At 51.2% G+C, this 26,470-nt stretch overlaps 1 protein-coding gene across 1 annotated transcript; it reads left to right on the forward strand.

The window, feature by feature from the left end:
- Positions 1 to 25,869, forward strand: LOC135292699 (hydrocephalus-inducing protein-like). Its single transcript, XM_064406804.1, has 16 exons — positions 1 to 292; positions 2,011 to 2,127; positions 3,246 to 3,365; positions 6,115 to 6,234; positions 8,609 to 8,743; positions 10,180 to 10,379; positions 13,969 to 14,152; positions 15,232 to 15,331; positions 16,555 to 16,673; positions 17,797 to 18,020; positions 19,948 to 20,015; positions 22,156 to 22,388; positions 23,186 to 23,286; positions 24,532 to 24,667; positions 25,114 to 25,278; positions 25,816 to 25,869. Exons 2-16 carry the CDS (start codon positions 2,056 to 2,058, stop codon positions 25,867 to 25,869), a joined length of 2,031 nt encoding a protein of 676 aa, XP_064262874.1. The 5' UTR covers positions 1 to 292; positions 2,011 to 2,055.
- The last annotated feature ends 601 nt before the right edge of the window (positions 25,870 to 26,470 follow it).

Raw genomic sequence — 26,470 nt, forward strand, 5'->3', positions numbered from 1 at the left:
GCTGGGTGTGCGCAGCCTGGGCTCCTACAGGCAGCTACACTGGGCCATTCGCCAAGTGAATTGTTCGCGGAGCATTGGTCTCTGCCAGCGAGTCCTTTGAATTCGCGGAGCATTGTGCCCCGCTGAGAATTCCTGAAAGTGCAGAGCATTGGCCTCTGCAAACAACATCCTGCACGTGCAGAGCATTGGCCTCTGCTAGGAGTCCTCAATTCGCGGAGCATTGGACTCTGCAGAGGATTCCTCAACGTGCAGAGCATTGGCCTCTGGAAAAGAGCGTGAATTTCCTTTGAAGGTAAAGATTGACTAAAGTTGAACTGTTTGGTTTTGTCTCATGTGCACTCTGAGAGAGAAGGCCAAAGGGAAATACAGGATGGGATAATGCCAGTCTTCTGGTGCAGCAGTGCAGTGGCATGCACAGCTGAGTGGATGAACAATAGTTCGTCTGCTGATTGTGCTTTTTTTTTGCACTGAAGAAATGCAACATTTTCTAAATGTACTCATCTATACTTTTTTTTCCCTATAGTGATTGCTTAAACTGCTTCAAGGTGAATGAGTTCTGTTCAAGTTTCCGTGGGTTGTTATCATCTGGTTATTAAAATTATTCGGGAGAGGCCTCTGAATTGAGGTGCAAACGAGGCAATTTGCCAAAGTCAGTAGTCTGGATTTTATGGAACAGTAAATGTGAGGAAGAGAGAGAAAGGAATAGAAAAAGGCGGGGGGGGGGGGGGGTGAAGGGGGTGGAGATGGGGTTGGGAAGAGGGGGAAGAAAGAGAATGACAGAGACAGATTAAGTAAAAAATATCACCATTCCATGGATCCCATTGGCATACCATAAAATCCTCTTCTGGTCTTCTCAGTGGTGAGGTATTGCAAAATGTAAGATTCCAATGGATGAATGCAGATTTGGGCAAGGTGGGACCTCCCAGGTACCTCCCTGGGGTGGGGCAAGTTTGACTGTCTATTGCTACTTTCAAATAATAGAAAATCTTTACCACCAGTATATCCTTTGAGTCTGCCATGAATTGGGTTGTAGATTTTTGGATCTGTTGTGTTACTTTGCATGGCCTGCAATCATCTGGTGCAAGGGCTCAGGAACGGCTCTGGGGGCACTTTGGGGGTCTTTGATGGGCTATGACACCCCCTGAGCTGCCCCTGATGGGAATGTCCCCTGGATGTGGCCTTCTGGGGGTGGGGGGTTTTAGAGCTGAGCCAGTTTGTGGGAGGGAGGATGGGTGTCCACTGCCCCTTACCAGAGGTTGTGCCACAGACCCTAAATTCCCTCCTGCCCCTCTGTTGATGGGAGGTTTGTGTGCAAACCTGGCTCAGCAGAGGAGTCTGTGGCTATGACCTGCCCAGCCTGAAGGCAGACAGTGCTCATTTTCAGGACAGCTGCTGGATTTGGCTTTGTTGTGGATCTATTTTTCTCCCTTGGCCTTGTTCACTTCTGCCCAGACCTGAGCTAATGGGACAATAGTGTCACCTTTATCTTGTCTCAAGTTCCCTTGTGGGGCTGAACTCCCAGTCCCAAGTTCCAGTCAGGAGGCATTTTCAGGGAAGGGTGGGCTTGGGTGCTCTCAGCTTCTTTATAGAGTTTTGTCACAGTGGGCAAAACGTCCTTTATAGCAATATTTAAGCCATGAGCCATAACATTGCAGTCTCTCCCAAGTCCAGTGAGGAGCAGCTGAGAGAGCAGGGGGTGTTTAGCCTAAAGAAGAGGAGGCCCACTCAAGCTGATTTTAAGTAATATTTAAGCTGCAGCTGTGTCTACTCTAAGCATTATTAATGTTCAGCTTTTTAGCTCCAGGTTTCAGCAAGATCCATTTTTGAATTGCACAAGGGAGCCATCTAGTTCAAATAAAGTCCAACTAGAGGCCTAACAATACTAGCTACTTATGCCAAACAAGCACTTAGCTACTTTCAAATGATATAAAATGTTTAGCAGTAGTGTATGCCTTGAGTCTGCCATGAATTGGGTTCTGGATTTTCAGAGTTCCATTGTTCTCCTTCCAGTTTTGCTGAGGCCTTGTCGCTCCTCTGTGACATCCTCCCTTCAAAATGGATTCTGGATTCCCAAAAAAGACACCAACACCTCGTCTTTTGCAGAGGGAAAGACTGCAGCCTAACACTGTGAGTAGCCAGTGGGGCTGTGCTCAGGCTGGCAAGTGCCCTGGTGTCCCTGGTGTCCCTGCCCCTGTTGTCCAGCAGCGCTGGGAAGCTGCAGAGCCCCTGCCCAGCTCTTTGTGCCGTGCTGCTGTTGGTGGGGCTGTCCTGGTGCAGGAGGGAACACTGTGTGATGTTTCAGGGACAGCCCGGCGCCTTGCCTGGCTGTGCCACGGGAGCCAAGTGAAAGCAATGTGCAGCTGAAGCCCTCAGCATGTGCTTCTGTGCCTGCCCTTTGCCACAGGAATTCCTTCTGTCAGGCTGGGCACTGCCCTGTGCTGCTGTGACCAACCTGCCCTTGGGCACCTGGGCATGTGGGGGGGAGAGCTCAAACTGTGCCCAGAGCCTTGAGAGCCACGGCTGGTCCCAGCCAGAAGAGCTTCCAAAGCAGCAGTTCTCTCTCAGCTCCTGGGTGGGCACAGCTCCAGCCCTGCAGGCAGCACTGCAGTCAGGGCCACCAAGGTCCCTTGCTGTCTGGAGCTCACTTGGCTGAAGATGCCCCAGTGCTGAGGCTCTGCCAAGGAGATGCCTCTGTTTTCTTCTCTGGAGGGCTCTGTCAGCCCAGACAGAGGAAACAAATGCTCATTAACAGAGAGAGCTAAAACTTGGACACATTCCTGTGCACCTCCCTCTTGGTGCAGCTTTTCTTTCTTGCTTCTCTTGGACTCAGCCAGCAGTGCTGTCTCCTGGCTGTGAGTTGTGAGTGTTGTGCAGGGATGGAGTTGGGGCAGTTCTGAGAGCTCCTTCCCGCTCTCTGTAAAGGTCACTGCCTCAATCCTATGAAACATAAGAGGAAACAAATGGCCAAAGAGCAGAAATCCCCAAACATGTCACATCAGATCACAGAGAGACTAATGGGCCACAGCCATGTGGTTGGAGTATGTGTATTGCACCCTGTATTATTAATTTATTCTTGCTATGCATTTCAGCAAGTAACTTCCAGGGCTTCCAGAACTATCCTAGTGGCTGTGATCACAAATTATTCACCAGTGCCACTTGCTCAAGAAATGCCTTTCTGAACAAGCACATCTCTGAGCTTCTTGCTGATATGTTTGTTTTTTTTTTGAATTTGTTTTGCCTTTCAGCTGCTTCCCTCTAAGTTCCAGCAGGAGAAGTTTCCCAGCACAAAGAAGGAGGCCAGCACTGGGGGGAGGATTCTGCCCAGAATTGGCCTATGGCTAGACCTGAGCAAGACTGGTCCAAAGGTAGCCTTTTCCTGCTCTTTTCCTTTCTGCTTGATGGCAAGTTTGAAGAGGGTGTGTGCTTGTGACAGGCTTGCCTCCAGCAAAACACCTCCGTGTCCAGGTGCTGTTGTCATTGCAAGCTGCTGGCAGTGGTGGACTGGGAGTCCTGATGTGCACTGAGGCAACACAAATAACCTCTGCTGCAGCTGCTGGGCTGTGCTGGAGTGTGGCTGCCATTGCTAAAACAATGGGGGAAGGCTGGGGACACAAAGGCACAGCATTGCCATGTGCCATTCTCCTGCTGAAGGAGCCACCTCTTGCTTTGGTGTGGTCACCATCAAACGCTCGGGGTCACAGGATTCCCTCCACAGTGGCAGTGTTGGCCTTGGAAGGCCCATGACCTGCAGGAATTCCTTCAGATTTAGCAAAACCAATGGCATTCCGGCTTTGGGTTGGAACAATGTGTTGGATCCTGACGGGGTGTTAGATTTTGCAGGCTGCCAGATGTGCAGGGGACTGGCCCTGGGCAGAGGGGAGTGGATGTGCTTTCTGTGGATCAGTGCCTACTTAGAGGTGTGTTTCAAGCTGCTTTTGTGGCAGGACTGGCTCAGTAGAAAGCACAGTCCAAAAGGGTAGGTGACCAAGGTGGGCTGTTGTTATGAATGAGGTCCTATATGTCTAATTTAATAAACCACAAATTAGAATTTATCAGCAATTTAAATTGAGCAGCAATTTTATATAAAATTATGCAATCAAATGTAATCAAATAGATACAAAATAATTTGGCAGTGGTTAGGATAAAGCACAAGCAAAACTGATTGGGGTACAATCAGGGTATGGGGGGGTTTCTCACCCTGCCTCCCGTACAAAAGAGAAAAGAACCCAAACACAACTTATATACTGTATGCTAATCCATGTTCATCAACAATTTTTTGTAAATCTCCTCCTATTTTCAATTATTGAAATCTATGTCACTGTACTGCACAGTGCATGCTCAGCTTGTTTCCAAGGGGTCTTTTGGCTTTTCACTGGTTGCTTCCGACGAAGGCTTCTCCTCATCGTCACTGTCCTTTGAACAACCCCACAGGCTGCACATGCGTCCCAGGTCTTGTGTTATAGAAGCCAGCATTATATTCCAAAAATAAGCTATATTATTTCATAAACACCTAGAATCATCCTAATTTTGTCCATTTCAAGGCCAATTCTTTAATTATCCCGAGGCCTATTCCGTTTTGGGATTTTACTTATCTCACACTACATCCTGTCTCCAATTTTCTCATGAACATCTGAAAACATCTGTTTTGTGACACTAATTACATATCCTTTTCCTCTAGGACTTTGTAACATATATTTTCTAAAATATCGGTATAGTTACAATTGTTAGCACGAATCCCATTCATTTATCACACTGCTGAGCAGTGAATTGGCAGCAAGAGACATTGAACACACTGGTTAAGGATTGCCTTGGAGAGGGGCGTTGGGAACACCTCAGGGAAGGGCACAAGTGGGGGACAGTGTGCTGCAGGCACTCCCTTCAGCAGGCTGTGTCTGCCCTGGAGTCACACGGGAGAGCTGCTGGTGTCTCTGCAGTGACAGCAGTGTGGCTGCAGAAGGGGAGAATTTTCTCCAAGTAATGTCTCTGCTCCAGAAGCATTTGCTGCTGTTGTGTCATTCCAGACATGCCTCTACAATGGTATCAAGTAAGGTAGCAATAATTACAAGAAAGCACCTATTTAAAGCTCATGGAAAAAGGAGATACCAACTCTACTTTTACCCAAGTTGCTGAGAAAATAACTGAACCTTATCCTCATTCAGCATTCACTTCATTTGTCTTTTTCCTAACTTCTGTGTTACTTTGTTTTTGCCTTTACCTCTGTTAGAAATGCACTCACTTTTAAATACAATGAAAGGGGACAAAATCATTGAAGCAAAAGGAAACTGTTTATTAGTAAGGACTCAGCTGAGCCGGGCGTGTCTCCCTCCTCCTAGAGATGAACAAACACAGCCTCTGAGAAAATGGCAATCTTTCTATCCCCTTTATACCCGGTGAGGGCTGTTCTGTCCCCTTTCCCTTTGGATGGGTACTTGGGAACTTCCATTCCCTCCAAACGCCAGTTTGTCTGTCCCCTCCCCTCTCACCCTGCTTCCTTTTGGTCAGGTCTTCAACCCTGTTCCTCTCACAGCAACACCCAAGAAACCAACCTGAACAAATCCAAACCCCAAACAACACAGAGAATCAACAACTTTCATTCCTTAACTTGATAACCTTTTGGCTTCAGCCAAATATCACCTCATCTCTCACACCTCCTCTGCTACTGGTGCCTAAGTTCTAGATCAAAAAAGGTATTTGCAGTTGTGTGGGCCTTGGTTTCCCTGTGTCAGAGTGAAGGACATTGCAAAATCGTTTCCCATGGAATCTGATGTAAATGTATGGGTTTTACTTACTCCATGAGTGCTCAGGCAGTGCCCCAGAGCTCTGTGACCGCATGGGCACAGGGCTGTGCTTAAGGTAAGTGCTGCCTGGCATTGTGGAGAATGAAAGCTGGAGAAATACATGTCAAAAGTGCAGCTTGGCTCGAGCCTGCTCTGCGTGGCCAGCAGCTCTCCATCAGCTCCGAGCAGAGGTGGGTGAGCCACTGTTTGCCCAGTGTGGGCTGGGCAGATGTGCTCCCCCCAGAGTCTGCACTTCACTGGGGTCAGTGTAAGATTGTCCTTCATGAGCCTTCCTCCCAGCAGCTGAAGCTGTCCCTGCTCTCTCTCGCGTCTCCAGCTGCCGTCAGCTCCCCCAAAGCAGAACTTGGTGCAGATTTCCCCACCAGAGGTGATATTTCAGAACTTCAACACTCATGATGTCTCTGAAATGACAGTGTCTCTCATGAATGTGGACAAGGTAAGTGCTGGGATATGGAGCTTTATCAGTTTCTCTGGGTTGGGATTGAAGGCACTCGAGATGGTAGTTCATGTTCAGACTAAGGTGTTTATTATTTCTTATCAGTAAAACAGTCTCACAACCATGAGTTCGGCAGCTTGTCATTAGCAAGGCACAAAATGGCTAACAGTCTCTTGTTACAAAGTCTTTTAAGACTAAGCTATCCAATTCAGAAAGGACACCTGGATTATTTTCCCTTTTAAGCCAATAACTGATCCCTGGAAGCATGCAATGCGGACTTTTCTTCCCAATTACACAATGCCACCCAAACCCATGAAGAAGAAGGAAGAAGAAGCATGAAGAAGAAACTCAGGATGACACCCTGTGCCCTCCATCTTGCTTCTATCCACAGAAATCCCAAAACCTAAATTTCTCAGCAGGTGATACACCTACACTACTCTCTCTAATCTATTTCACGCTTTTGTGGATTCTAGCCTATATTGACATCTAGGAAAGTTTCTCCATGAGTGAGGGTCAAAGTCAGTGCTCCCCCGGAGTCAGGACAGCCCAGAGCAGACAGAGAAATATTCCCAGTGCCCTGGCCTAGGTTTCTACAGAGCTTTAACACTGTGCTGGAAGAGGAGAGAGCTGTAATTCCCGAAGTGTACAGCAAAGCAGGGTATCTGCTGCAGCACGTCCAGAAGAAAATGTCTCAGCACCTTTGTTCTGCAAGATGGTGGAAACCTTCCTGTGCTGGGAATTCTTCCCTGACTTTGGCCATGTGTTGACGGTATCTGTCCCAAAGGAGGTGCCTTCTCTTGAAAGCTCTGGATTGGTAGGAGTGTTGAGGCCTGTACAGTTCTTATCTGCTCTCGTGCTTTGCCTTGAGTGTTTACCACCTCCTGTGTCTCCTTGGTTAATCTTGGCTCCTCTGCCTCTCTCAGCCTGTTGGGCTCCCTTTGTGCAGCTCACAGTCAAAGCTCAGGGGCTGAGTCTTCTGCACTTTCTGCTGGAATAACTTTTCATTAATGGCAGTGGCACTGCAGGAGGTGTGTTCTGAAGCAGCCCTGGAATCAGAGTGACGTAGCAGAAGCAGAGGGAGCCCTTTAGGTGCCACTTGAGGCTCCTGCTAAGCTTCATCCAGCTCTGCTCAGCTTTTCCAAAAGCAACACTGTGCTCTGCTTTCCCTTTGGAGAACCACAGCACATCCAAAGCCATGTGCTCCTGGAGGTTTTCACCTTCACTTGTAGAAATTGTGGTTGTTTTGCAGTTTGCCAAGAGAGCTTTAAGGGGAAAAGTTGAAAAATGTCAGCAGTTGTGTTCCACTGTAAAGAGGAAAACGGAGACCATTGGAATTTCAGTCGGGAAACATTTTCTAAAAAGAGGCTTGTGCCAAGAGTGGGCTGGTGAAAAGAGACAGGAGGGAGTCAAAGTCATCTGGTTTAGACTTGTTGAGAGCATTTTGGTGCTCATTGGTTGATGATATCTATGTGCTAGAAAATGCTTGTTTGCTGTGTCTGTGTATCCCAGAGGGCAGAACCTGGCATGATGGCTGCAGGCAGGAATGCCCAGCAGCCCAGCTTGCCTGCACAGGCAGCAAGAATCCCTGGAGAGCCAAAATTGTCTTTCAGTATTGGAACCACACTGCTGGTCCTGTTTCTCCAGGCAGAAAATGCCTTTGAAGCCCATAGTGATATGGGCTTCAAAGAAACCTAGGCCTAGAAACCTAGGCCAGGGCTGTCTGTGTTTCTGTCACTTTTGGCAAGCTGATTGCTCTCATGGTTTTATGACTCTTCCTTGCTGCTTTACTGCCCATTTAAATTCTCTTTGCCACCTCCTTGTTTTAGGGGTTGTCCTGCTGTGTTCCCTCTTTGGCTTTTCAGGTTTGCTTTTATTCCCAGTAAGGCCACAGTGTTTGGTCTCCTTTCTTGCTGGTCTGCCTGCATGACTGTATCCCCAGAACATCCCTACCCAAACCTGATCTGCTAGAAGGGAATTTCTTCCTTCCCCCAGGACAACGTGCTGGTTTGCTTTCAGGGAGCACATTCCCCCTCTGGAACACGACTGCATGGCTGTGTGCTGGCAGGAGCCAGCAGGTTTTTTGGCCTTGTTGAATGTGCAGATGACATGGTTCAGGTGCTCTGTCTCCATCCTGCTGGTGCTGACCTGCTCGGCCCTTCCTTCCCACCAGGCACCGCCCTACTGGGCCTGGTCAGAATGCTGGAGCCAGACAGAAGGAATTTGAGTTCACCCTCATGAATTGTGTGCCTGTACATGCACAGCTGAAAGTGCTTTGGAAAAGGGGTCAAGGAGGGATGACACCAGGGCATGGACAGGTCTCCTCTCATCCTGTTTCCACAAGTGACAAAATCATTGTTTCATGTCTTTCCTGCAGTTTCCTCATGTGGTGAAGGTCTCCATGGAGAGATCACCTTACTTCCAGGTCATGGGCTCCAACGATGCCTACCGTCTCCTGGTGCCGGCCGTGTCTGTCCCTGTGCGCATCCGCTTCAGCCCCGGCGAGAACAAGGTGAGCCTGGAGGAGCCAAAACACAGAATGCTCTCCAAAGCCACTGTTTTCCCTGCACTCTGGGTGCAGCCCATTCCGTGCTGGGAGCTTGGCTCCAGGCTGTGGGCAGGCAGCCTGCAGCCAGTCCCAGCTTGGCACGGGCTGCCAGGCACTGCAGCCAGGCCTGACAGGCTCTGCTTCCCCTCCCTGCACATCCCTGAGCATTGCCAAGGGAAGATGCACAGGGAGCAGGATGAAAATGACAGAGGGCTGTTGGTAGATGTTGGGCCATCTCTAGGTACAGTGGAAGGGGTTTCATGATGATGGCAAACACTGGAGGAACAAAGAGGTCTGAGAGCTTTCCTCCTTCCTGCCTGGCAACAGCTTCCCTGCCTCCCCCTGGGCTGGAGCAAGGACGGTGCTTTTTCCCAGCCTCTCTTCTGCAGCCTTGCAGCTGTGCTGTGCCAGAGCACAAGTGAGCATGGTGCAGCTGCAGGGCCAGGGCAGAGGATGTGCTGTGCCCGTGAGCCCGGCCTGGCACAGGCACCCTGGGCTCTGGGTGCCCTTGGTCAGCAGGAGGTTGCTGAGCTGCAGGGACTTGGACAGCTGCCTGCAGGAGCTGGTGTAGGGCAGGTGCAAGCTGCAGGCAGAGCTGTGAGCCCAGAGCCCGTGGCAGTGACGCTGCTGTGCCTCTGTCTTCATGCCTGTGCCTGTGCTTGCTCTGTCAGCTGGCACCCATTTGTGCCAAAGGTGCTTTTGCCTGGAGGTTTGAACAGCAGTGCTGAGGCCCTGGCAAGTCTGATCTCAGTGCTGGGATCTGGGGGGTCAGTGTTGTGATCTGGGGGCTTGTTCATACCGAAGGGTTGAGGACGTGGCATGGAAGGGAGGAAGCCTTGCAGGGAAACAAAGAGAGGCTCTTTCCAGCAGCATCCTGCTGCCTCTTAGCACTGTTCTCCTCCTGACTTGGTTGGAGAGGCAAAGTTGGAGGGGAGTTCTGAGGCAGCTGATGTTTCTTTACCAAGCCAGAGGTGCAGGATCTCTTTGGGTGCAGCTGTTTTCTCATCTTTTTTTTGCTGCTTCGAGTCAGTTGAACACTTTGTCCTATTCACAAACAGTGGGAATATAGAAAGCTAAAGAGGAATGTCCTGTGTTCCCTAGCTCCATGTTCCTTAGAAGGGACTTAGGAATTCTTTAACATCATTAAAATGTAGAGTAAAAATGATGGTGGCCTAGGGCAGTTCTCTGGATGACCAAGTGACAGAAGAGCTTAATGCCACTGAGATAGGTTTTGCAAAGTGCGCTAGTGCCTCTAAAATGTGACATATCAGTAGAGCTTAGTGTTCATTTAGGGTGGGATAGGTAACTTGATGCCCTTGAAGGGTTATAGGAAATGGTTTTTCTTCTGCCATGGGGACGGCACTAAATGCCCTGTGCTGAGGCAGTTTCTTTTCCTGCAGGATTATTCCCACGAGCTGCTCTGTGTCACTGAAAGGGAAAGGATAGTGGTGCCAATTCGGGCCATTGCTGCCCGAGCTGTCCTGGACTTCCCTGACCAGCTGGACTTCTCCACATGTCCAGTGAAGTGCAGCAGCCAGAAGACTCTGCTGCTCCGCAACACCGGGAACCTGGAAGCTCGTTTCCAGCTGAGCACCCAGAGGTGAGGATCTGTCCTTGTGCAAAACACCTTTGGGTGATAACAGGGCTGGGAAAGAGCAACAAAAGGAGCCTGAGCATCCCTGCAGCCCTGGCTGGAAGGGAGCAGGATGGATGGCAGCTGCTCTCGCTTTCGGTCTTCTGAGCAGGATGCAGCCTTTGAGCTTTCTCTGTCCCAGCTTTCCTGGAGGCTGCTGCAACATGTTGGCAGCTGGCTTGCACCCTGCTGAGCACAAGCAGCTCCTGAAATGCTTTCTCAGCACTGTCAGCCAAACAGAGCCATTCTCTGGGAGGCCACATGCACGTGGCTTTGCAGGGATCCCTGCATCAGATGCCCAGCATGAGCTGTGCTGCAGGCAGCCAGTGCAGTCCTGTTCCTGAAGCTGATCTGCTTTCCCTTGTCAGCTGAGGGCATCAGTCACCTCTTGTGTTCCATGATGAACCTTTGAAAGCCAGTTTAAAATTTCAAACAGATGATTTAAATCTCTGAATAAGGTTGTGCCCCCTTTTCATTGAGATTTCTTTTTGAATACTCTGAAGTTCCTGTGTTTCTGCTGTTTTTTTTTTTTCTTTTTGGTTTAAGTGTTTGACAAAAGATCATGAATTCTTCCTTGGGAACGTTCATGAAGGTCGAGCTCCTCTAATGCCTATCAATATACCACATGCCCATGGGTACTTGCACAGGTGTGTAGGAAATATGAGACATTTAGTGAATATTTGAAAAGCAATTGGGCTGATTTAGAAGATAAAAGTATAGAATAACTTTTGGACGGGAGCTCTGGCAATCATCTGAGCAGACACACTGCTCAAAGCAAGAGCAGTGTCTGGGGATTGCCAGGTGCCATTGGGAGATCTGGACCTGCCTTTAGATGCCATGCAAGGAAACAAACATATAAAGGGCTCTAGTTAAAAAGCAGAAGAAAACAACGTATTCAAACCCTCTCCATACCTTATCTTTTCTGCCTGTCAGTAGTGCGGTAGTGCCTGTCAGGGTGCAGTAGTGATTCATTGAAAGGGTAGCTCTAACAGGATGAGAACTATCTTAAGGAACAGCTCACAATTCACAGATAAAAGGCCAAAAATTTAGCTTGCCAGCCCCATCTATTGGCACTGGTATTTTCATTTGGTTATTACAATGTCAGGGATGTCTCCTTCACAGCTCTTCTATCTGGGGGCTCAGGGAACAGCTTAGTGATGTTGGCTGAAATTCAGAGGAGTTAAGTTCAGCTGTAGAGCTTGTGTCCTTGGGTCTTGGGGAGCCAGGTCTGTGTGAGAGATGACTGCTCCAGCAGGAACAGAGGAGTCTGGTGGGTACAGCCCGGGGTGGGATGTAGGAGATGCAGGGGCTGATTTGCACTTGGTTTTTCAGTCCTGAAAACTGAGTCCTGAACTTGGCTGGATCCTCTTCTCCTGATAATTTCAAAAGAAGAAGATCCCTTCTTTCTCAGGCAAGCCCTGAAGTCTCCCCCAGGAGTGTTATTGCCATCCTGCCATCTGAGGGCAGGAGCATGTAACATGGGGCAGCAGTGGGAATGGAATGGAATGGAATGGAATGGAATGGAATGGAATGGAATGGAATGGAATGGAATGGATTAGAATGTAGTGCTGAAGTGTGGCCAGGGATTCCCTTAACTGGCAGCTTCTGTGTTCCAGTGAAATTTTTGGCAGAAGAATAAGAACAAAATGCTGTGCCTTGCCCAGAGCAGGCACTGATCCCCCCGAGCCCCAGCAGAGAGCTGCAGCAGCCCTGGCATCAGCCCTGGAGCACATGCAGGAGCTCTGGGGCTGCTGGGGCCTTGTCTTTCCACCCCTCTCTCCAAAGCCTCACATCCAGCACATAAGCACTGCTGTCCTAAGGCTTCTCCCTCAGCCAGCAGGGATGTTCTCACCAGTGGTAATGGGAACTGGTCAGGCCCATCATTGCAGCAATAGGTCCTTCATGAGCTGAACCTGAAGCAAGTTCATCACTGCTGACGTGAACAAAGTTCAGCTTGGCAGATGTTCTCTTTATTTTTGTGTGTGATGCATTCATCACCAAAGTCCCCAGAAGACACTTGGAAGTGACAGATTGAGCAGCAGCAAAGCACCAAGGCCAGGAACTTTTGTTTCCTCAGTGGGGCTGTACAAAAGCACAAAGGCCAGCAGCTGCTGGGCAGAAGCACATTTCCCCTGAGCTCTCCCTGAGCATCAAAGCAGAGAGTCTTGTGTTTGTCAGGCAAGAGCTGTTCACCTGGTGACCAATCCTGATTGCTGCTGTTAAATCCAAAGTGCACCAACACATCTGCATAATTATTTCCAACACATTGCACAGAGTTTCTCTGCTGGGCCAAGCAAACAGTTACCAGCATGGGTGACAACCCACAGTCCCAGACTGCATTGCTGGTAAATACAGAGAAACCTCCTGTTCTGCTTCCTTGATGTGCTCCTGTTCATGGTGCTTCATTGAGCTGGGATTGGATCCTTCAGACTGGAAATGGCATCCTCCTTTTGGCTTTCCATGTCACTGTATTGCTCTAATGTGCATTTGCACTCTTTCAGAGTTTTGACTGCTCCCTTTCTTAGCGTAGCTTTCATTGAAGTACTGCTAAAATGTGCCCTTTTTAGGCTCAATCAGGATGTTTTCAAGGTAAAACACACCAAAGAACCACACTGCAAATTCAACAGTTATTATTCCTTGGTCTGTAAGAAAGGATTAATACAACATCACTTTCCAACATCACACATATAGTATTCATTTTAATATTTGCAAAAAGGCAATAATATAATAGGCATTTTTCACAGTGCTGGTAACATGGAGCTGCAACCCAACTCTGTCTCCCCTTCCCAGGGAAGTCCTGCTCCATAATCTTTATCTGCCTCCCCCAGAAGCTCAGTGGGAGGAAAAGCCACTTGAAGTGGCTGGTGGAATGTCCCTCAGTTTTGGCAGAGGCTTTGAGCCAGGAGGTTCCCTTGAGGGGTTCTGGCTTTGGAAACCTCTCGCCAGCCTGCAGGTGTGGAGTAAAACTACCTGCTGTGCCAGTGAACAGCAAGTTATCCTGTGATCCCTCTGAGACCCCCAGGGCTTGGGGTCAGCCCTTGCTGGGGAGCGGCTGCTTGTGAGAAATAGCCACTCACTTTTCCTAAGTTTAGAAAGGTTGATTAAACCTTATCAAAAATACAACAGAAGACTGGATAGAGAAGATGTTACGGAAGGATTTTCCCCAGGTGTGCTCGCCCACACAATGGAGGTTTTGCCTTTTAACCCTTTAGCCTCTCCCAAAATTCTGACCATCGACCCCTTCTTCGCTGTCCTGTGGTGGAGTTCACTTCCTCCAATCTTGATTGGAGGTCAGATGTCACCATGGTGACAAGCTGACCCTCCCAAATATCCCAAACCCAGCTGCCCCTTGATAACAACTCAGGGGGTAAAAAACCCTTTTCTTAACCTATAGACATGATATTGGTCTGTTAATGGTGAGAGTCAGTCGTGGCATTGCTCATCTGTCACACTGCTGCTCCTCCCCAGGTGCTTTGTTCTCCTGCACTCACACTTCTCTCTGCAAATTTGTAGCGTATTAAACGACCTGCTGGCTTTGTCTCTCCTCTGGCTGCAGGCAGAGTCTTTTTGGGCAGTCACAGAGAGACCTGCGGCTGGAAAAATTAATGGAGGAGAAAGAAACAGGGAAGGAGAAGGGCTCTTGTGAAGATCGTGCTGCCAGCCTGAGGGCCCCGGGGGAGATGGCAAAGGTGCACCAGGACCCCATGTTCTCTGATGACGTTTCTTTCATTGAGCCAATGGTAAGTGATAGCTGAGAACTTCATTTTCCTCCTCTTCCTCCTCTCCCTCTTCCTCCTCCCACCCACTCCAACCCTGGCTGTGGTCACTTGGCAGATCCTCAGCTGGCCCCACATGCTGGGAGGGAGGGCATTGAGTTTCTGGTGCAGCTGCAGATCTCACCTAAAAATGCTAAAGTGCTAAAAGCATTTCTGCCCTGGAGGGTCAAGGCAGGGCTGGGAGCCTGACAAAGCCGAGCTCTGCTGCCAGGGCTGGAGCTCAGGGCACTCCATGCGTGCCCCTGCAGTGTCACAGGGAGCAGTTCTTGTAGGCAGGGGCTGCCCCCACACGTGGGGCTCAGCAGAGGCTGTTGCAGCACTGCCAGCTCACACACTGACCTGAAGCTGGCAATGGCTGGCTGGAAAAGGAGGCCAAACTCAGCCCAAGGTTAATTCCAGAAATGCCAATGGCGTCCTGTAACCACGCCTTGCACTATTTCTGAGTCTGCCTTCCAGTGCCATCTGTGAGCCTGGACACAAGGCTGGAAGGTTTCACTGGGCCTTTTGAGTTCTCCTGCACACAGGGACAGAAAACCTTTTCCTTTTCTGTTTCTGCAAGCCAACTGCCACGTGCTGCCATCAGCCAGAGCCCTGATTCTGAGCACTGGCATTGTGAGAGATGATGAATGCCTGGTGTCTGCACAGTGCAAAATCCCTTCTCCCCTTGGAGTAAAGCCCAGAATAATCCCAACCTCTGCTTTCTTTCAAAACAGGTTAAACTAATATTTTTATTTCTGGGGGAGGGGATCATGATATCTCCTTGTGAAGAGCCACCAGTGCACATTGGCAGTTACATCCCACTGCAGCTGACAGCAGCATGATGTGAGCAAGAGCTTGTGTCAGAGCAGTAGGAAATTGTGGAGAGTGGGACCTGACCAGCATTGAGAGCTTCCAGCACTGTGTTGAGCTGCCTTTGGAGGGTTTCCTTGGGCTCCTTGTGTTGTTCACTCATCACTGATGCTCTAAACAAAGGCTTACAGGACGATGGTTGAAAACAAGAAATGTGAAGTTTGAAGAGAAATGTTTTGCTGTTTCTGTTGTAGGAGGGAGAAATCGAGCCGGATGGTTTGGCCAAAATCAAGATGACTTTCAAACCCCTGGAAGCAGTGGAGTATCAAAGTATGGCTTATTGCAGCATCTCAGGTACAGCTCCTTTGCCCTGCTTCTCCCCCTCAGTGCAGCCATGGTGCAAGCCTGAGCCCACTGGGCTGCCCTGGCAGTGCTGGGAAGAGTCCCTGGCCAGCAGGGCAGTGCTGGCACATCCCCAGTGGCCCTGCAGCTCCCAGGGAGTGTCCCGTGCAAGGCCAGGGCTCAGAGTGCTGTGTCTGGGTTCCTGATCCCAGCACAGCCCAGGCAGTGCAGGGAGAGGTTTTCATGCCATGCCTTTGCCAGCATTTCCTCAGAGGCCAGAGAGCTGCAGAGCAGAGCAGCTTCAGTGAACAAGCACTAAGCCCCTGCAGGCCCCTGGCCTCCAGGATGGCTCCACTGGACATGGATCCATCATCAGGTGGCAGGAGCTGGGTTAGAAATGTGCTCCCTGAGCCTGGATCAGCTCCCACTGGCCAGACAGCACCAGAGCAGAGGGGGCTGAGCCCCACTGAGCCCAGGCTGTTGGTAGAAGGAGCAGCCTTGGCCAGCAGCTGCTTCTCTCCCTGTGTGGGAGCTGCCACCTTGCAGCTCTCAGTCTGTGGAAACAGAGCCCAGTGCTGAGGGTCAGAAGGTGAGGACTTGGGCAACAAAGTGCTGTGCTGCTGGGCCAGGTAGTTTGGTAATTGCCCAGCTCTGGATGAGCTTTGTGCCTTCACTGAATGGATTTCCAAGCTCCTCTAGGTGCATGGGAAGGAAAGCACAGAATCCTAGGATGTTAAGGATGGAATGGACCTTAAAGATCATCTAGTGCCAAGGCCCCTGCCATGGGCAGGGACACCTCCCACTAGATCAGGTAGCTGCAAGCCCCATCCAGCCTGGCTTTGAACTCTTTCAGGACTAGAACCTCCACAATGCCCCTGGGGAACCTGCTCCAGTGTCTCACCACCCTCACAGGAAAAAATGTCTTCCTAATATCTAACCTAAATTTCCTTTCAATTTATACCTGTTACTCTTTGGCCTGTCACTACAGGACAGCAGAGGTGTTTTAAACTCAGCAGACTGGTGGCTGAAATTGGAAACCAGCCCGAGAAATGGGTTAGAAATTAGAAGTGAGCCCCAAGGGATATCTGCTGAGGGAAGAGAAGGGTCCATATCTTCTCCTGCAGCATCAGGAGCTGGTTGCATCCAGCTCAGAGTCAGGGACTAGCACTGAGGCAGCCTGGAAAAGACAGTGTGACAGAGGGAATGCTTGTACTGAAATGGACATCTCTCCCCAGGCCGTGAGAGCAGGCTGCCCCTGCAGCTCAGAGGGGAAGGCCAAGGACCCTTGGTTGAGCTCAGCTCTGACACTCTGGAGCTTGGGGACATTTTTGTCAACACCCCCCATGTCTGTGAGGTGAGCAGCAGGGCTGGGGATGGATGCTGATGGCTCCTGAGGCAGCAGCAAGCCTGGTGGAGCTGTGGAATTCCTGCCAAGCTGGGCAGTTGTGAGCAGGGAATATTTGATGTGCTGGTCCAATCTGGGGGGTCAGAAAGGTGTGTCTGTTGTTCATGAAGCCCCAGCCCCTGCTTTTGGGCAGCCTTCCTTAGGGATCAGCTGGGAGGCTTCCTGCAAAACAAGGCCTTGGCAGGTGAAACCAGCACTGGGTGCAAAAGCTGCATGTCCAGAGGCTTTTGTGGCAGTGCCAGACACAAGGCACCTTTGGACTGGGCTCTGCAGAAGCAGCTGGAACCAACTGGCTGCCTTTGAGCTTCAGTCCACTGCCAACAGCTTCCAGTCAAGGGTCTCCTGCTCATTCCTGGAAGTCCCAGGAAAGCCTTGGGAGTTCTGTCCCTTGCTGACCAGTCCCACACTTCAGCCTTGGTGCATCTCTGGCTCTGGAAAGAGAAAAGTGTTCCTGGAAATAAAGTAAAGGATTTTTCTTCCTCTTTGCTTCCCCCACAATAGAGCTAACTTGCAAAGAAACCACAAGAGAGCAACTGAAAGAGGTAGAAAATGAGGCACTGCATCATGCCAGACACTTTCAAAAGCTTGGCTGGGGAAGAGAAAGACACCCTGAGTTTTCTTACCAAAAGATGGTGCTGTGTGTACATTTTGCTGCTGATGCCTCATTAGCAATGTCTTGTTTCCATGGTGTGGGAAAAGGTGACTGAGGTGATGGTGCTGTTGGAGCTGTGCAGGCTGGGGCAGCAGCAGCTCAGTGCTGATTCACCAGGCAGCTGCAATCACCCCACGTTGCTCTCAGGGCCAGGTCTCCATGAGCTGGGTGATGCTGCCCAGAGGTGCAGTGCTCTGTGTCCATGGGATAACCCCAGGGTGACTGCAGGTCTGTGCAGCTGCCACTGCTTTGCATGCAAACCCAAAGGCAGAACTTGTCCTCTTGTATCTTTTGACTTGTGCCATTCAGCAGCACAAAGCATCTTCTGCCTTTTCTGGCTGTTCATTGCATCCTTAGACAATAACTCCCAAGAAGGGAAGATTCCACATGGATTTCCACTTTGCTTTCTTGCTGTTGCAGGTGAACCTGATCAACAAAGGAGCTCTTGATGCTCCCTTCAGCTACATCCCTTCAGCCACAAAGGTGGGCTTGGGCTTCAAGCTGGCACCCCAGGAGGGCATCATTGCAGCAGGTGGGAGCCAGACTCTCCAGATCTCCTTCAGTGCCACCGTGTTGGGGAGGTTTGAGGAAGAATTCCGGTTCAGTGTGGCTGGATCTCCTACGCCTGCCATCCTGACCATCAGGTAAGGACCCTGGGAGCTTGGTGGGCACATCTGCAGCTGTCTCTGGGACATGCCCCAGCTACCCCCTGTTGGGGTGGAGCAGAGAGAAAAGGTGTTTGCTGAGGTCTTCATCTCTGCTCTGATGCTGGCATTGCTTTAGTGGGAGGATGCCTCCTGCCCTGTGTGGTACCTGGAGCTGGAATGACTCCTCCCTGCAGGGATCTCCCTCTGCCCTGGGCCATGGCAGGCAGTGGGATGGATCAGCTTTGGGCAGTGGCTGCTCTGGGATGTCCCAGCTGAACAGCCAGCAAGGCCCCCAGGGCTTTGGAGATGGGCCAGCCTGGGGCATTCTGCAGCAGCAGCAGTGCTTTTAAAAACTTCTGTCAATAATCCATGCCAGATGGGCAGCAGCAGCCTCACCTCCCCTCTCATGGCCATGCTGTGGGGGACAAGCTGTGCTCCCTGCTGCTGTGCCCAGAGGGCTCTGGTGCCTCCTGTGCACAGCCAGGCAAGGGCTGATGTGGGAGTCAGGGAACTGTGCAGCAGGAGCTGTGCCAAGGACTTGGGCACCATCCCCTGGGCTGGTGCCATGGCAAGAGATCATCCTGGCCCAGCAGAAGGGACAAGGGGTGATGATAGGGGAGGCAGAGCTCAGTGCTCAGCACCACAGCAGCACGAGGCCTTGTCCCTGCCAGCCTGAGCCATGGGCTGCTAGGATAATGCAGTGGGAGCAGGAGAGCTGATGCTGGCTGCTCTGCAGCTTTGGAGCTAGGCTGCTGCTCTTGGGAGGCACTGGGGCAAGGCAGTGAAGAAATGAAAGCAATCTGCACTGGATGATAGCAGTAAGATGAGGGAGATGGATGAAAAAGAACAAGGAAGTTATTACTTAGCAAGGGAAAAGTGGTGAGTAGGTCTGCCGCCAGTGGAGAAAGAATGATGCTGGCTTTGTTTTTGGAGGAAAAGTGTTGCTTTTTTATTTTGGAGATCAAGAGGGAACCTTCCACCATCCAATAAATGATTCTCCTCTGTCCCTCCCCCAAACTGGTGATGGGATGTTTGTGCATCAGCAGCTTTCTCCTTGAGCAAGGGCAGTTGTCTCTTGTTGAGATGTGTGGAGCAGAGCCAGGGGCAGTGCTGTGAATCCAACAGAAGGCGCAGGTCACTGGGCCTGGATTTTTAACCACAAGGCAGAGTGGGCATGAATTGGCATCAGCCATGAAATCAACTGGTGAGTGTTGTGCAGCTTCAAGTGCTGCTTTCAGTGGGTGTTGGTGACTTTTGCAGTGTGTCTGCTGAGTTCAAGGACAGGTGAGGTGCTGTGCTAGATTCAGGACCCCCTTGTTTGGTTGTTGAAGCTGTTGCTCTTGGCTGTGCCAGCTGCTGCACTGCTGACAAGCTGGTCCGTTCCTCTAGGATTCATCTGTGCCCTGTGTAGAAGTGTTGCTGCTCTTTTCAGAGGATGTTTGGGGCTGCCCTGGGTTCATGTGTCAGAACTGTGTCTGTAATGATGGTGTGGGTCAAACTCTGCTGAGAAAGCTCCTCCATGGGAACAGCAGTTACAGCTAAGAAGTAGCAAAGCAGGAACCTGTGGCTGGAAGGGCTGGTCACAGAAGTTTGTGGGGACACCTTGATGCCCATCCCATTGCAGATGGGGAAACTGAGGCCCGGAGCCATGTCTGGCTGTGTGTTCAGGGTCCTTCATGGGACCAGCAGCATCCCGGGGGCTTTTCCTGCCTGCCCTGTGCCCAGAGCCCATCAGTGGCTGCTGGCTGCTGGCCACTTGGCTTTAGCTGCCTCCTGTGCCCAGGGGCACTGTGCTGAGCACATGGTGTGTGCTGGTTTGAAAGGCACGGTGCCCTGACACCAGGTTTGTGCCCCCGAGCCACGCCAGCCGGAGCTTTGCAATTCCTTGAACCAAGGCATTTCCTGCTCTGTCCTCGCCATGCAGGGGCAGCGTCACTGGACCCAGTTTGCACTTCGACCTCCCTGAGCTCAACTTCGGGGACATCTCCTTTGGTGAGTGCTGCCTGGGCTGGGACACAGCGGGAGGGATCTGTGCCTTCCAAGGGAAAAGCATCCCTTGCTCCTGCTCTGCCCCAGCAGCCTCTTCAGGGTGGGAACTGCAGGGCTGCTGGTGCCGCAGGGAGCATTTGGCCATTGTCAGATCAAATAGAAGCAAGGCAGAGAAAGTCAGTATTTTCTGGTGTCTCTGTCCTGCTTGAAAAGACAGATGTCTGCCAAGGAAGGTGGGGATCTTCCTGGAATGGAAAGATGAGCCCCTCCCTCCAAATTATTACAGCTTTGAAATTACAGGGCTCAAACGATGGGGAAAGGAATAACAGTTCTTTCCTAGACTATATCAGGAGAGCCCAGAGAACAAGAGCAGACGTTTGCCAGCTCCCAAGTCCCGTTTTTTCCCTTTGGTGCAGTAAGGATCCCAGCAGGAGGAGCTGTGGGCTCTGGCAGGGCAGTGATCCCCTGCCAGCCGGCAGCGGCAGGGAAGGAGGGAAGGAGGGAAATGCTCCTTTTGCAGAGGGACAGAGGGCAGGGGGATGTGGGCAGTGGCTCAGAGCAGCAGGCAGCAGCCGGGAAGGCAGGCAGGGTGGGTGCCAGGCTGAGCTGCAGCCAGGGCAGTCCCAGGCCAAGCACACAACCTCCCGCAGCAGCACGCGGCCGAGCTCCCATCCCCGAGCGGGAGGAAGGGAAGCTCCGCTCCCTGCCCAGCCTCAGCTCCCACTGCACAGCGCCCACGGCATCACGCCACAGCTGCCAAAAACCCCCGAGGGAAAAGCCCACCCCCAGGGCCAAAACCCCCAAAACCCCTATCCCCCTTCCCAGACCAAGGGGAGCATTCACTACCAAGCCTGAACCCAGAACAAGGAAGGTCATGAACTTTTTAAGGAAACTACTTGCCTTTCCTGAGCTGCTTCTGTCCCACCCTGCATCACCATGGAGGCACTTGTCAAGTTGCCTTTTTGAAAAAAGGAAACAAGAAAGGCAACCAATGGAACTATGGTTCTGAACCAGGAGATTGATCCTGCTGGATCTGCTTTCATTCCTAAGGTCTCTTCAGCTGAAGGCAGCTGTTGTATCTTTGCTTCTTTGGAACTGTTGACTGTTGTCTGCGTGCGGTGAGCTCAGTCTCATTGCAGGTTTTGCCATCTGTGTTTGTCCTTGTTGTGCCTCTCTTGCCTCCCTGCTGGAGTCACTGCTGGAGCTGGCAGTGCTCACTGGGATGGGCACAGAGAAGCTCTGGGCTGCAGCTGCAGTTGTTTTTTCTCCCCATCTGTGTTCCAGTGCCTCTTGGTGAGCAGGCCTGGGGAGAAGTCTCCTCCCCACAGAGCTGGCCAGCCCAGCCAGATGTCCACTGCAGAGCAGCTTGTGGCTGCTCTCCGGGCTCTGCAGGACATCCCCACCATGAGTGGCTGCATCTCTGGCTTTCCAGCATGGAAAGCAAATCCCAGAGCTCCAGTGGGGTAAAGCCTTGCAGGCAGCAATCCCAGTGAGCAGCATGGGTGTGATGTCCCCGTTTGTTAGGTGAGGTGGGACCTGGTTCCTCATTGCCAATCTCCAAGCAAGGCTTGGTGTGCCCCCAGTTGAGTGGGCTCTGAGCTGTCTCGTGCTCAGTCTGCTTGGCCCAAACCAAGAGATGCCTTAAGGATCCTGCAGAGAGAAGCTGCATTGGGCTGCTTTGCCTCACGTTCTAGTTCCTGATTCCATCCTCACTTTCTTTTGCTGTAGCTTCTTCTCAATGCTGACTCACTGTTTATCTATCTTGAAAAGGGTGGGAGTGTTGGCAGGCTTAACAGGGAATTTGACAGCTTGAATTCTCAGAGGAAATGCTCGGTCTGGGTGCACACTCATCACTGGGAGATCACTGGTGCTGGTTTGGGGCAGGTGAGACAGCTCCTCCCCATCGCCAAGAGAGAAGCTTGCAGTGTTCAGCAGGGCTAGGAGTGGGCATTTTCAAGGCTGCAGTCTGCAATCTGTGTCAAAGGGAACTGAGTGACGATTCATTCCTCATGCAGCGTCTGGCTGAGCTGTAGTTCAGATAATCCAGAGCTGAACTCCAGTGCCACTTTCATCGTGCCAGGCCATTCCCAGCAGGAGTCATGCCACAATGGGAGCCTCAATGGATGTTGGTGTCCTTTCCCAGGCTTTCCCTACACCCAGTGCTGCCGGCTCACTAACAGCTCCCCGGTGCCCGTGACGTTCCAGCTCCGCATGTCGTTCGATGGCACGCAGCCGGCCGTGGACAGCGTCGATCAGATCCGCTGCCACAGTGACCCAGCCTGGAGGAAGGGCATTCACTTGTATGTGGAGCCCCGGGAGTTTACAATCACTCCCAGCCGAGGGACCATCCTGCCCCAGGGACACCAGGACATCCAGGTACGGGCAGAGTGCAGCCAGAGACGCTTCAGCACCAGGGCTGCAGCTGCACTGCAGTGTGGGAGGGCTTTAGCTCTGCTGCAGCTTTGAGCATGGTGTGAGTGAGAGATCTGCACTGCTCTGAGGCCTCTGCCAGCTGCCTTACTCGGGGTGTTCCTCAAGGAGCACTATTTTCTTTCCAAAATCATATGCTGAGGTCACATACCATATGGTCAAGGCAGGAAGTCACTCTTGGGTTCTTGAGAGCCATTTATTTGATTGCAAGTGGGCAGAGCAAAGATGAGGGCAGAAGGTGGCTGTTAGAGGGATGTCATTGTAGAAAGCAGTTAGCTTTTCTTCTTGGTCTCATTTCCCCTCTCCTGGGGAGCAGAAGGATTTGTGTTCACTGCAGGAATCTCCAGTGGGGACAAAAAACTCTGCAGCCATGAACTGCCCAGCACCTGCTGGGCCACACTTTGCCCTCAGCTTCCTGCTGTAAAGCTGAACTCGTTGTGTTCAAGTCAGATTTCTTCTGCATTGATGTCATTGTAGTCAGATGAGAAATTGGCCCCTTAATTTGAATACAGTGGTTCATAGAGCTTTAGTCTAATGTTTTAATGTAGCTGAGCTATGCCCTGATAGCAAGGTGTGTTTAACACATCTGCTATTGCCAGAAGGCTTTTGTTGCTTTGAGACTGTGCTCTACACATGGAGCAGCAGCAGAATTAAGACAAAATCTTCCCTCAAGGACTGGAGGATATCACACGTGGATAATGAGCTTTTGTAAGGAAGAATTTCCTGTTCTTCTCTTCCACCAGGTGACCCTGTGTTCCAACTCGGTGATGGAGTTCTACCGGAAAATGCTGGTGGATCTGGAGGGTTTTGGCAAGGGAGTGGCATCATTGGTCATCACAGCCAGGTACCAGCCCTTCCCTGGTCTCCCCAGCCCCTGCCTTGCCCAGGCTTTGCTGGCTGCAGCTGCCAAGGAGAAGTGCTGGATCATGAGCTCATGTTGTGCCGGCTGGGCATGAGAAGAGCAGAGCTTGGACAGCAGCCTGTGGTGAAAAGCAGCCCTGCTCCCAGCCCAGCAGGGTCCCGGGCCCTTTTCTGAAGGCACCAGGAATGAGATCATTTCTTGGCCTGGCTTTTGGTGCTTGAGGTGGAACAAATTTCCCCAGGGCCTCCTCTCCTTCTTGCTGCAAGAGGTGGAGTTGTGCTGGGTGCGAGCACCGTGCATTGGTTTGGGACACAGCAAGCAGCCTGCTGAGAGCCAGGCTCTGGTTCTGTTCATGAGGGCACGTGGCAGGGGGGAAGTGGCTGCCAGCAAGAGTGCTGAGGGCAAGGTCTCAGGAGGGGAAAGCAACCCTTGGTGTGGCAGCTTAGCTCTAGATTTTCTCCTTCCCTCTGCTTCCCACTCTGAGCTTGAATGTTCTCAGAGCTAAGAGCAAAAGTGGTTGTTGCTGCAGCAGAATTCCATCCTGCTGTGCTGCTGTGGGTGTCAGTGGAATGCCAGGAGGGATGCAGTTCCCTGGGGCTGTTCCCTCTCCCAGGCAGAGCCATCCAGGCAGTGCCTGGGCTGGCATTTTGTCAAGCAGGTGGGGCTGGGGACAGTCAGTGCCTGGAGCTGTGGAGGGAAGGAGCCAGGGAGCTGTAGGGCCTGGGAGGGGCTGATCAGCCACTCTGGAGGGCAGCTGGTGTCCCGTGCCCTCCAAGGCTGGGGCAAGCAGCTGAGTTCCCAGGCAGGGCAACAGCACCATGGCAGAGAAGGGAGTCATTTTTCCTGGGCACTGGAGTTGTGTGTTCCTTGAGCATTAGTGAGCTCTGATCCTTGTTGGGAAGGCTCCCCTAGAGCTCATGGATCACTGGGAGTGTTACAGGAGTCCTTGCAAGCCTTCCTGGGGAAAGGAGGGGCTGAGGCAGCTGTGGGACAAAGTGCTCTGCCTGGGGCACTTGGCAGCCTCTGGGTGCTGCCTCTCAGGGTTTGCCCCTGCTTAACAAGACCTGTTGGAGCAGGAAGATGTAGAAGGCAATTTATCACTGCAGGGCTGTTCAATGTCCATTTGACAGTGACCAATGTGTTATGCTCCATTTCACAATCTTTGGGGGTAAATGTTCTCCATTCTCTCAGTATCTCTAATTCCCCTGGGCTCATCTCTTTGTCCAGATGTCTCGTTCCAAAGCTGCAAGTGTCCCCCCACGTGCTGCAATATGATGAGTGCCTCTTGAAGGTGCCATACGAGAAGAAGTTCCTGATTAGGAATCCCAGCCACCTGCCTGGCTGCTACGGGCTCATTGAACAGGTTTGGCATCCCATCCACCTCCCCCTCTCAAATATTTTTGAGGAGCTTATTAGGGGAAAAAAGGATTTGGACATGACCTTGCTGGTTTCTATTCAGTCTTAAAGATCTGCTGAGAACAGGATCCTACCCGAATGTAAACTTGAGGATGCAGTTTAACCTGCTGAGGGAACAGTTGATGTTCTAGTCTTCAGGGTGTTTTCTTGTGGGAGATCTTAGAGGGTTGTGAAAGCTGCTGCATCCACAGACACCAGTGCCTGTGCTAGCAGCCTCCTTGCAGGATGCCCTGGGAATGCTAAGCCTACAATTCTTGCATCTTGTTTGTGTCTTTTACCTTTGTCCTGGGCATTTTTAAACACGTGTGTCAGTTGCTGTTGCGGTGGATGTTAGGGAGTGTAAAGTTTCTTCAGAGGTGCCTCTGAAGCTGCATTTCATTGTGTCTCTTGCAGAAACGCAAGGAGGACGCTGCTGTGCTCTACTCCAGCCCCAAGCCCTGTGGGATTGTCCAGCCTCACAGCACTGCAGAGATCCCGGTGCTGGTGGAAGTGCAGGCGCTGGGCGCGCATCGCACCAATGTTCTCATCGGCGTGTTCGGGGATGAGAGAAACCCACTGGTGAGTGCAGGGGAGATGTGTGCCTCTGTGCAGCTGCTCCTGGCAGGCTGCAAAGGGCACAGGGATTCTGCCGGGGAAAACAGGCACAGGCTGCTGTGGAGAAGGCCAGGAGGGATGGGTGGCACAAACAGCTCGTGCCTCACGGGTGGTAATCTCAGTGTCTGGCACAGAATGTCGTTGGTCTGAGCTGGAATCCAGGGCCACTTTAGTGCATTACTCTTGAAAATGCTGTTAACTTTGGAAACATCTGTTTGGAAATGGCATCTCTCTGAGCACAAAAGGGGATGTCAGAATACTTCTGGGAACCTTGAGCTTTCTGTCAACGAAAGGAAAGCTGGCATTTGAAGAGTGGTTGCAAGGATTGAAACTGACATTAAAACATAAGGAAATGACAATGCCAAATTCCCTGAATGGCACCAAACATCTGAACCTGGGCCATTGTGGCACTGCATGTAAATCAGTGAAGAGGAAGGACAGGCAAGGCAGGCTGTGCCAGGGAGCCTGAGGTTTGACAGAACAGTTGCTTTCAACTCTCAGACTGCTTACCTTAAAGAGGAGGGCTTCTCCCCACCAGAGGAACCAGTTGTTTAACTGTCAGCCTGGTCTGAACTAGAGATTTCTTGCAAAGCTTTTACCTTTGGGGCAATCCTTTGTAGTTTGAAAGGTTCTCTTACCTTGATCCTTTTAAATTTGGAGGTGAACATGTAATTTGCTTTTTATTTTTTCTCCAAAAGCCCAGCATTTCAGCTGGAGAGTGGTAGCTGTCCCTAAAGAAATAACTAGAGCAGGGTTGAGCTGTTGAAGGATTTTTAGGTTTCCCTCTTGTGGTTTGCTTTGGGTTTTTTTAAAAATGTTTCTTGCCTGCTTCCTGGGACAGAGAAAACAGTTATGGAGCTCTGGACGGCTGGCAGAAACCTCGCCAAGCCCCAGGCTGATGGAGTCTGGCAGGATCCCAGCACTACAGCCCATGTATGTATGTCTGGATGCATGGGGAATGCCACCTGAGTCCCCTGGGAGTGTTGGAAAATGTCAGCCAAGCCCCCAGCAGTGTCAGGGAAACATTCCTGATAAATACCTGGTGGAGCTGCAGAGTTTCTGCTGTTGGGCCCTGGGGGGGCTGTGCTGGCTGTCACTGGCTGGGTCTGCCCCTGGATGTCTCAAATCTGCCCTTTTTGCTTGCCTTCTCTGTCTT

Source organism: Passer domesticus, unplaced genomic scaffold, assembly GCF_036417665.1.
Source record: "Passer domesticus isolate bPasDom1 unplaced genomic scaffold, bPasDom1.hap1 HAP1_SCAFFOLD_44, whole genome shotgun sequence".
In the NCBI taxonomy this organism is placed as follows: Eukaryota; Metazoa; Chordata; class Aves; order Passeriformes; family Passeridae; genus Passer; species Passer domesticus.

Excerpts from the sequence above, each read along its gene's own strand:
- LOC135292699 (XM_064406804.1), top strand. The coding sequence starts at position 2,056 with ATGGATTCTGGATTCCCAAAAAAGACACCAACACCTCGTCTTTTGCAG. Across the intron at positions 23,287-24,531 it reads TCATTGGTCATCACAGCCAG|ATGTCTCGTTCCAAAGCTGC; the intron begins GTACCAGCCCTT and ends CTCTTTGTCCAG. Across the intron at positions 24,668-25,113 it reads GCTACGGGCTCATTGAACAG|AAACGCAAGGAGGACGCTGC; the intron begins GTTTGGCATCCC and ends TGTCTCTTGCAG.